At 43.7% G+C, this 11,016-nt stretch overlaps 1 protein-coding gene and 1 long non-coding RNA gene across 3 annotated transcripts in view; one reads left to right on the plus strand and one right to left on the minus strand.

Annotated features, from left to right (window-relative positions):
* The window catches only part of abcc1 (ATP binding cassette subfamily C member 1 (ABCC1 blood group)), a 33,181-nt gene that overhangs the window by 16,283 nt on the left and 5,882 nt on the right, over positions 1 to 11,016 (minus strand). For both annotated transcript variants that reach the window (XM_032538284.1, XM_032538283.1), the window contains exons 5-14: positions 10,581 to 10,706; positions 8,972 to 9,033; positions 7,675 to 7,806; positions 7,040 to 7,267; positions 4,753 to 4,930; positions 3,522 to 3,683; positions 3,202 to 3,294; positions 1,898 to 2,101; positions 1,464 to 1,610; positions 361 to 448 (exon numbers count right to left, since the gene is read on the minus strand). In XM_032538284.1, coding sequence (XP_032394175.1) covers positions 361 to 448; positions 1,464 to 1,610; positions 1,898 to 2,101; positions 3,202 to 3,294; positions 3,522 to 3,683; positions 4,753 to 4,930; positions 7,040 to 7,267; positions 7,675 to 7,806; positions 8,972 to 9,033; positions 10,581 to 10,706 — 1,420 coding nt within the window. The remainder of the gene's footprint in view (positions 1 to 360; positions 449 to 1,463; positions 1,611 to 1,897; positions 2,102 to 3,201; positions 3,295 to 3,521; positions 3,684 to 4,752; positions 4,931 to 7,039; positions 7,268 to 7,674; positions 7,807 to 8,971; positions 9,034 to 10,580; positions 10,707 to 11,016) is intronic.
* Positions 5,074 to 9,915, plus strand: LOC116703572 (uncharacterized). Its single transcript, XR_004335456.1, has 3 exons — positions 5,074 to 5,084; positions 8,524 to 8,526; positions 9,756 to 9,915. It is a non-coding gene; the product is annotated as an uncharacterized LOC116703572 (long non-coding RNA).

The raw sequence follows: 11,016 nt of genomic DNA on the forward strand, positions 1-11,016 counted from the left end.
TGTGTGTGTGTGTGTGTGTGTGTGTATATATAGTGTTGCACACCCCTATTAATTAGATAGGGGTGTGTAAATATATACACTATGTATGTAGGTTGTATATTTTATTCTACACATGTTTATACTTGGGCATTCTCTTCATTCCTCTAAGTATTTTGTTTTAGTAGTTTTACTGGCATTTTCATCTTTTATCTTATAGTATGTGTGTATATCCCTGTGACTTGCTGCTTGTAACAGAGTAATTTTCCAATTTGGGATTAATAAAGTCTATGTATTTATCTATCTATCTATGAAAGAGGATCTACACAACATGCAAAAATGTACAACAGGGAAAGAGAGAACGAGGAGGGCATAAAAACTTACAGCCTGCTAGTGCTTTGTGCTCGACACTGTCCTCCTGCAGCTCCTCGTGGGAAAGAAACACTCTGAGCCGCTTTAAGGAAACACTGGCCTGAAGATGGACACAGAGGGAGGAAAAGACCAGCGGCCAGATGTTAAAACACGTCTGCCAAGGTTCTCCAACAGAACAGCAGCGCCGGAATATCTCCGTAATCCTTATGAGAGCGATGATCAATGAGAAATCTATAGAGTTTATATTAAAAACAGACTTCACAAAGCGCTTCACAATTAAGGATCAAATGAAATAAAACTCTCTGAGGGAAGTAAGGTGTTTTTTTGTCTTGTAATTGAGGAGAACTGGCCCTTTAAAACAATCTGTTTGTGCCCTGGGTTGAGGAGTCCTCTGTGTGTTGAAAAGCCAAGCATCCCAATGATGGCTTATCTTTAATATTGGTATTTATATTATTTTATTACAAGTACTTATTTTCATATTATGGTTCTCAGGTTAATATAATTAAATTATGCTACCGACTCTTGCTTTTTTGCTCTAATTACACACTTCAACTAATTTTAACGTCACTTACACCGCAATATTGTTTTCTCTTATCATGGCAACCGCACTTAAAATTCCTTTTGTTTGACGGCATTTTACTTACTCGTCTACCAATTTCATTGTCTATTTCTTGCCTTGTATTTCTTGCCTTGTATTTCTTGCCTTGTATTTCTTTCGGTGCTTACTTGTTTGTGTGTTATTGTTTTGTTTTTTTGTTTTTTGCTGTTGCTGCTATGCTGCTACTTGTAACAACAGATTTCCCCGTCGTGGGATAAATAAAAGTATAATCTAATCTATAATGTACTAATCTAACCAGGAAGTGTTTTAGAACAGAGAATGTGATTGTAAAGATCCAGATGTTCTCTTTCTCTCCTGTTGTTGCTCAGAGTCAACGCCATTATTTTCAGCCAGGTGAAGCATTTTATTTTTTATTTGATCCTGACAGCTGTATTGTATGACTGAAGTCAAACACTGGACTTCTCCATATATCAGTCTACAAATCAAACGTGAAGACAAAGCTAGACAGTGGAACCAGGGAGACAGCTGAGTGTGGGTGAGTGCCGAGCACACCAACCTGCACCATGCTACTGATGACCATTGGCAGCATGTTGAGAGGAAAGCGTAGGATGTTGAAGAGTGCCAGTGACACAAAGGCCTTCTGGGCATCCAGCACGTTATGCTCGTCGATCAGCACGAACACGGAGAACGTGGACAGGGCAACCTGTGCAGTGAGCCAGCAGGACGGAGACAGAACAAACACACAAAGAGATCAGGATCATTTCCCCTACAAATGAAGTGCACTTTGTTTTGAATTGTAGACACTGACATTTGCAACCCAAAGACGAGACTGAAGACCCGGGGGTCTGTGCAGCACTTTGGCTCGACCTGTGCTAAGAATAAAGTTGGATTGGATCTAGTGATTCCATCATGTTGTCCTGTGTGTATGGCTGCTGGTGTTGGCTTGGCTGTCTGGACTAGCTGAACTACATGATGCTGTGTTGGACTGACCAGGAACGGTGCACAGATCCAGGTGAAGGTGGACACTGCCCCCAGGTAGGCGGCCTTCTTCAGGACCCGAAGCTCACTCTCACGGATTTCCGACACCTTGTCCTTGAAGGCCAGCTCCCAGGCGTACAGCTTCAGCACCTTGATGCCGTTCAGCATCTCATTCATCAGCTTGATGCGGTTGTCTTTGCTCTTCATCTGAGCCACCTGCTCAACACACGTGCACAACAGATTTAAAAACAAAAACATAAGAACACAATGCACCAAACTGACACAATGTGCACTGTGCATCTTCAGTGCTAGCATCTCGGTTGAGTAGGGCCTGTATGTGGGTTCCATCTGTGCAATGATGAATTGAACATGTGCTCACGCTGACCACATGACCCAACACCATCCACAGGTCTGGGAGCCATCTCAACATTAGAAAGGCTGTGAAAGACCAATAGGTGGAAGCAGTGATAATGATTTGTACAGCTTCAGGAGAGGAAAGTAGAGATTTGTGTAACAATGTGAGTCTATGGTCATCTGTGGCTTTGACATGGTGCAGTAATATAATGAAGTAGTAGCCATGTATCAAAGATACATGGAGTTCCATCAGATCTGCAGCTGGGCCAGTGTGGCTAAATGAGTCAGAGGTGTTCTGCAGAGCAAGGCGGTAAAGCAGCGGACATTTTCTTGAACGCTAACCACAAGTGCAAAATGAAGATAATAAGTGAGGACTAATTTGCACTTTTCATTGTGGTCAGTAGGCCGCGTTTGGATTCTCTCTTGGTTATAAATCACTGTTAATAGCCTATCATCTGTTTACACTTGCCATCTGAGATAGATATGTTAAAGGTGCACTATGAGTTCCTGCATGGTTTCAGCGCAATTTCATTTTTCTCTGAAATCGCAGGCATCTCTCCCTGACCCGCTAGCTACCCCCGCCCCCTGAATACACTGTAGAACAGCCCGGTCTCTGGAGACGTCAAACATGAGAGGCACGGGCTGTGAACCAAAATACAACAAACCACTCCAGCCAATCACAGACAAGATGGTTGGTGGAGGGGGTCAGTTAGTCCTGCCAGTTACGGAAACATGGAGGGAGGGGCAAGCTTGCTGTTTTGTTTGAAATTTACTTGGAACATCAACAGAAGTGGCCATGCAGGAACTCAGAGCGCACCTTTAATAATCTATGTTGAATCTCATTCCTTTGTTGATGCAACAAATAACATTCATAAATCTCCCCCAAATATTCAACTTTTGGAGGGTTGATGACTACTTAACGCCACTATGTGTTACTGCCCTAGTGTGTGGAGAAGTCCCACCTGGTAAGTTTTGGTTTTCATGGCGATGACAGCGTTAACAGGAACCATCAGAACCATCACAGCCACTCCAGCCAACACGGACGGACCCAGGTTCTGCACGGCAACAGATTCAAAACACAATAAAACACATTAAGAAGCATTTACGACTAACATCAGCACTATATCAGGTTACACTGACATGACATATGACTGGAAGCATTTCAAAATGCCCCGTTACTGCAATGTTTTTCCTAGCCCAGAATCTGCTGATGGAAGACTCCTTCATCATGGGGCAGCTGTTGGTTATGATAGTGAGCTCTATTGTTGCTCTGTAACCCTACCTGCCAGAGGAAGTAGAGGGCCAGCACCACCTGCAGAGGGGCCGACCAGATCATGTTGATGTAGGTGATGAGGTCCATGAAGCGCTGGGCGTCCACTGACATCAGGTTGACAATCTCTCCCACTGTGGAGGTGCGGCGCGCTGCGCTGCTTATAACCAAGGCCTGAAGGAGCAGATTCAGGGAGGGAAAGGTCCCTACAAAAGCTTAGAGTCCAACTGGAAATACACAGCATGCACACACTAGCCTAATAATCTAGATGCAGCCTTGCAGTAGCAAATGTGATCTGCAGCTAGGGTCAGTCTAGCAACTCTCCGTTGGCTTGAGAGCTGGAAAAACCAAATTCTGGTCAGGCCAATCACATGGTGTAGAGAGTCGGCAGGCGGGCTGAACGTATGGGTGGCACAGTTGCGACGGTTCTACGTGAACTCCCTGCTACTCGAAAACAAAAAAGATGACTGCTGCTGCTGGAGAACAGCGGTCTTTGGCCGCAACTCTGCAGACTTGGAGTTAAGCTCTGACGTCATTCTTAAAGAGGAATGATGTGTTCAGAGTTTAAAGTGGAATCTGTCAGCCAGTGTTGCTCTGGTTGGTTGGAGCGCTATACTATTGCGTGCAGAGGGAATTTAAAAGACAACCGTTTATCCCGCCCCTCAGATTGAGCCCAGCCAATGGGGAGTTCCCAGATCCAACATCTTAACGTGGGTCTAGCTGGTCAGGCTACGCACACACCTGACAATAGGGACAATAGTCAGGCCATTCATAGAAGGACGTTCAACGTTACTGTACGTTGTTTTATTCAAAATACCATGATGGCCAAATCAGTAAAATAAAGGGCTGTAAAAATGAACATGATGATAATGAGTTAATGCAAATTCCTTTTAACACCACTAATTCTTTTGATGCGCAATTACCGTGCGTTCTGTGATTTTGGGCCTTGGGCCACTCCATTTTAGAAATCAGAAAGCTGCAGCAGAAACGTTGTGGACAGTGTTGTCAACTAAGTGACTTTTCAGTCCCTCTTAACGACTTTGTTTATAAAATAAAAAAAAAGGGACCTAGCAACAAATTTAACAACTTTTTTAGACCAGCGCGAGTGAAAACAGAGGAAAGAGTAGCAGTACCTGGACTTATCCAGTTTATTGCTTGCCATTTCTTTGTTTCCATAGTCATCAAGATAAGCAGAGACAGAAATTTTAAAATGACTTAGAAGTAGCATTTAAATGGCCCGTACCTTCCTGTAGACCGCTCCGATGATGGCAGTGCGCAGACGCATGCCTGAGACAAAGCACACGTGGAAGTACTTCTGGAGGATGAGCGACTGCACACAGGTACATATGAAGAGCAGAGCGGTGTAGAAGTAGCCCTGCCAGGAGGGGGCGCTGGAGTCATTGACAAAGCAGATCAGCAGCCTGGACAGGAGCCAATGAGGAGAGTCGGCATTAGAGGACAGGTTTACACTAAGCCACCATCACAACCTGCTCTGCACAACCCTTTCAGGAAGATTCTGAGCCATTTCGCAGGTAAATGGAGAACCCTGCTGTTGGCATTCTGTGCTTAAAGTCTGTGTATCTAGTAACTACAATAGCTGAATTCAAAAAATGTCTTTGCCTCTTTCATAAAGGCCCCGTCTTTGTGTGTGCAAAGTCTCTGCATTTTTCATTACCACAACTTTACAGACACGTCTTTGCTGATTGGGTATCACCTGGGACACAACCAATAAACCAGAGAAAACATATCTCAAAGCCGCTGCTGGTTTCTGAGGCAACATGTCATTCAACCGGGAAAACCCTAGCAACACTGTGTACAACGTTAAGAGAGTGAACCAGAGGTACTCCGCGGTCATGTCAACCATGTCCAGAAAGCCATTTAAAAACAAAAGTGATGGTCAAAAGTCACGTTCTTGACTCTCATTAGAGCTGGCATTTATATTGGTGCAGCTTTTGCTTGTCCACACAGCCCTGGTTGGGAATCACTGACCAATGAGACTAGTCTAGACCCCAGTCCACAGTGCTAAATGAAAGGATAGACTGTGTCACATTCTTGGGCCACATATTGCTAGAGCAATGTGCTGTATTATCGTGTTTTTTGTATACGGATATCGTAAAACTGATTGAAGAACTACTTAGTACTAACATATGATAGTAAACCTGCTCACTGCTTTGAATTGTGTTTTTATCTTTATTGTCCCTAAATCACACTGGGGTTGCAGCTGAAAGAGAAAGGGCCCTATTTTGCACCCGGCGCAGCACGGCGCGTAGCCCGACACATTGCTAGTTTAAGACCGTCCAGCAGGGAGGTGTGTTCAGGTGCATTCTGGGCGTATTGCTATTTTGAGGCAGCGGGAAGTGATTGCGCCATTGACCAACAAAACACTGGTAAAGTCAAAAGCGTAGCATTTCATTGTTATTTTAACAGAGCATTAGTAAAATGCTCCTAGGCTTATGCACATGCTTGTTAGACACAAAAAGCTGAAATACGTTTATTTTAGCCCACTATTAATAAGGACACAGTAAGAAAGCAAAAACAGATGTTTTTACTATACGCAAAAACAAAGGCCTTTTTTCATGCATATCTTATTTCGTTTTGGGACAATCTGGGTCGATTGCATGGAAAGGAGCCAGTTGGGGTGGTTTGGGCATCTGACAAGGATGCTCCAGCTGAGACAAGGCCTCGGGGGACTGCAGCGTGACTGCAGTTGTTAGTCAAACCAGACAAGAAAAAGATATCCTGGGTATGTTGAACTGGCTTCATGGATCCTTGTGTTTCACAATGACAACTTGAAATCAAAATGTCATATATGAATAGAACTGAAATGACTTCACCCCCTTTTCCAATCCGCCCTAACAGTCTACTCTCCCTCCCGGATGCTTCCCTACGCAGAAACTCCTCATCCCACCCTCAGCCCTACACCCAGAACATAAGGGAGACATCTCTAAATCAAGCCAATTCAAATTAGACCAGGTAGAGTAGACATATAAATACAACAGGAAAAAATAGGAAAAGAAATGAAAATCCTCCACACAAAAAAGGGAAAGGTTTCCATGTTAAAGTATAATTTGCAGTTGAACCACTGACTGTATGTCCAATCTCTAATTTTAAAATCTGCAGAATTTCTCCAATCTACTGAGGGAATGATGGAGGGTCCAATTGAAAATAATTAGAATTTAGACATGAAATGTTCCCAATGCTAAAATGTCAGAATTGGCTTTGTTCAGATACTTGTCTAAATAATGCTGTACAGGCTGGAGGTTGTATGTGCCTACCAATGACCTCCGAAAGAATATAAAAATAGATTGCTAGTACGTGTCAAGCTTGAGACATCTCCAGAACCCGGCTTTTGCCAACCCCAAACCTTTATATTTGAACTTTTAACCTAAGTTCCAGATTATAAAAGGTCCATGTATGAACCCCATATGCATCAATGATTATTTTCATTTGATATGAATCAGATAATGCTACAAGGCAACTTCATCCTATTAAATGGGTCTCTATGTTTGAGAAAAACTGAGCGTTCTCACCGGAGGATCTCAGGCCCAACGAACATGAGGACGTCCTGGATGATCTTATAGAGGCAGGAGATGAGGAAGTAGGGCCCAAAGGTTAGGCACAGTGCCCAGAACAGCGAAGGCTCCCTGGTTTTCTGGGATTTTTTTACAATCAAGATTTCAGACTCTTCAACGGCTCGGCCCTCTTTGCCCTCAGTGTGCGTGACCCGCTTCGGGGAGTACACCGTTTTCTGCTCTGTCCTGAAAAGGGAGAATGGGAGGAAAGGCAAACGGCTTCAATTAAATATTCTCAAATCAAAGTATTTTGTAGATAAGAGATGCGTTTGACCTTTTTTCTCAACTCGGTGGACCTCCAAAACCTGTAGTCCGAGATGAGATATCCACACAAACTCTTATTATACCAATAAATAAAAAGTGAAAATGATTTTAGGTGTAGTTATTACAGGTTGGTTGAGACCTCAGACCCAAACTTGCTTGCAAAAAGATTTAAGCCACACTTATATGCACCAAAGGAAAGCAACATATCCCTGTTTCCATGTACATCAAATCTGGTGGACATCTACATGTAGGAGGTGGAGTGTCACCAGGGTAACACTGTTGAACATATTTTCTTGCAGTCCCATTCTCTGCCATACTGAGCTCCTGACCTTTTGATCTTTTGGCACTCTGTGTTCCAGCGGCGCACCAGCTGAGGAACCACTCTCTGGGAGCGGTCCTCCAAGTTCAAAGACCACAGGTCCTTGTCCTCTAGTGGGCGTTTGTACCCTGTCACCATCATCCTGGTAGAGACAAGGAGGGGGAGGGAGGAGAGAGGCATTTAAGTCCAAGTATTCAATACAAAGGCTTCGGAGGTGCAGAAGTGACACAGCTAACACAGACCAGTCAGGTTTGGCCAAAAGAAAAGAAAATCAAACAGCCTGCGGGTTACAAATACTTGTGTGATGTTGTGCTCAGTGTACTCTTGTACTACGTAACTTGGCCTGCTCCAAACATGTATAAAAAAAATCTATTACCCCCTTTCTGATTAACAGTGTATCTGTCACGCAGGCACAATTGATGAGTGACACAATGTTTATCTGAAAGGTAAACTACATACAATAATAAAAACTAAATGTTGCTTTTAAAGTAGCTTACACTCAAACTTATTCAAAATAAATGCAATAGCATTCAATAACAGCAGAGCTCCCATTAGCTTAGGTTTGAACACACACACTAACAAAGTTACATCAAACTGGAAGTATGCTGGAGTGCCAGAGTGCTTGGGCTGCTCAAAAAAATGCATAAAAATTGGTATGCATGATGGTACGCATGTAGATGTGGAAAATTGGCTTGCTAGCGCCCCCTAACAGTTTTCAAAGTTATACGGTGTAGGCATTGCAAGGCAGTGAATTTCCATGTTGCCCCACCAAACAGGAAATGGTGTGTAAATTCAATTCAATTTTATTAATAGTATCAATTCGTAACAAGAGTTATCTCGAGACGCTTTTCAGATAGAGCAGGTCTAGACCACACTCTATAATTTACAAAGCCCCAACAATTCTAGTAATTCCCCCAAGAGCAAGCAACTAGTGGGACAGTGACGAGGACAAACTCCTTTTAGGAAGAAACCTGGGACAGACCCAGGATCTTGGTAGGCGGTGTCTGAGGGGCCGGTTGGGGGGGTGATGCACAGATTTGTTGTTATGTCTTCTTATAGCTGGTTGACCACCTCAATATTATTCAGGAAAGGAAAAAAAAAAAGATTGTGATGTTTTTGTATAACGGCATAGCATGGCCGTGCCAGCAGGGCGAATTTTGATGTTATGTCATGAGACAGGAAGATATTGTAACTTAAATGTACATTGTCCAATCTGTAAGTAAGGAGTCTAAACTGTCATGCCTAAAGTTGTCATTGTCAGTTTACAATGAACATCCCCAACACTGGGATATTAATTGTTTGCTTACTTGGTGATCCACCAGAAGGTTATTCTAGAGAGGAAAGAAGCTCCAGGCTCAGGGCAGGGATTCTGAAGACAAAAAACATTACAGTTAGACCAAAAGAATTCTGCTGCGCAGATACTGATCAATGAATAAACTGTTGTACTTGCATCTAGCTGTGCATCCATTTAAGATGGGCTGACTAGCAACTGGAAGCAAAGAATAAATGACTGTGACTACACGCTTTAATTTGGGGATGTGAAGCAACGATATTGTGTGAGGTGTTAAGGACAGGGGCATGCAAAAGTTCTGAAAAACAGAAAATAGACAGAATAGATAGAATACATTTGTCCCACCAACACAGTCAGCATTGAAGTGCAGCAGTGGCTGTGACACACCGCTAATGAGCTAGCCTTAGCACCCTGATAATCCCAATTGGCGCCAAAAAAAACCCACACTCCTTCTCTGAGTCATATCTACTAACCATGACACAAACACATTTTTTTAGATTCAGTGTGACTTACATTTCCCCAAAGAATATCCTTATAACAGCCATAAATTTGCTTAGAGATTATAGAAACAAGACACTCCAGAACCACCCGGAGATCTAGTATGTCTTTGAGGCTACATTTACACGGCTACGTTTTGGTTTTTAAGCGAGGTGTTGAGCCTAAAGTGATCTCTGTACACAAAGTGTTTTTTATCTTACGCAGAAGAATTAATCTCTGTTTAAACTAACACGCCCAAACTTCATATCTCATCATCATTCTGGTAAACCAGACATAAACACAATAGAACGAGGAGGCACGAGAGAACAAGACGTTGTGACTGATAAGACCCAATCAGGACGAGAAATGTTGGCGTCAGTGTCGGCGTCACCAAAGGTCTCCGTTTGGAGCCGTTGAGACCGAAACACAACCCCGCAGATGCCAAACCAAAACGGGTCAGAAGGGTTTCCTAATGTCTCCGGTCTAGGTGCTCGAACACGCCCGAGCAGGGGGAAATGCCAGAGCATGAGGAATGAGAGGGGAAAACGGCAGAGCATGGGGAATGACAGGGGCAAACACCAGAGCAGGGGGAATGAGAGGGAAAAAAGCAAAAGCATGGGGAATGAGAGGGGGAAATATCAGAGCAGGGGGAAGAAGCTCACAACGTAGCATAAGATATTCCTTTTTAAGCGGGGTGTTGAGCCTCATGGGGGGAATGAGAATGAGCATAGGGAATGAGAAGGGAAAATGCCAGAGCAGGGGGAATGAGAGGGGGAAACACCAGAGCAGAAGGAATGAGAGGGTGAACGCCAGAGCAGGTGGAATAAGAGGGGAAACGCCAGAGCAGGGGGAATGAGAGGGGAAACCCCAGGAGCGGGGGAATGAGAGGGGAACGCCAGAGCAGGGGGAATGAGAGGGGGAACGCCAGAGCAGGGGGAATGAGAAGGGGAAAACGTAGCAGAAGATATTCCTTTTTAAACGTAGCGATGTACATGTAGCTTATATTTTGAGGGGCTGGTTTCAAATTTGGTCTGAGGGGGGCGCCTACTGTGTCAGACTTTAAAAAACCTCTGCACTAGGATGGAAGGTTAAACCCACTGGGGCTTGTTCGGCTTTGGTATTGCAAACAATATTCAACAACACCTCACCGAGTCTTTGATGGCCTGGGAGAAGAGGGGGGGCTGGTCCGTCAGGCAGGACAGGAACAGTGAAACCAGCAGCAGAGCATAGAAGATGTAGAAGGTGGTGTACCTCCACACATTTACTGTCAACGGCTAAAATACAACAAAAAAAAGAAGACAGCTTTTAACCCATGAAACTTGCTGGTGTAAGATATTGCATCGTTTGTGGTATGTTTGCTATAATCATGGTCTCTTCTGAAGGTAATTATGTTAAAGGTCTCATGGCATGAAAGTTTTACTTATGAGGTTTCTCTCCTACTCAAAAGCTACAAACTCAGAATTGGCACATGCTAAGGAAAGCTCATTGTGGGACTGGCTCAAGTGACTGGAATTCTGGACCAAGGCTGAATTATGGGAAAAGACTTCAGATACAGTATTAGGGACCACTAAGGTCTATATAAAA

The sequence above is a fragment of the Etheostoma spectabile genome, chromosome 15 (genome assembly GCF_008692095.1).
Source record: "Etheostoma spectabile isolate EspeVRDwgs_2016 chromosome 15, UIUC_Espe_1.0, whole genome shotgun sequence".
NCBI classification, from domain to species: domain Eukaryota; kingdom Metazoa; phylum Chordata; class Actinopteri; order Perciformes; family Percidae; genus Etheostoma; species Etheostoma spectabile.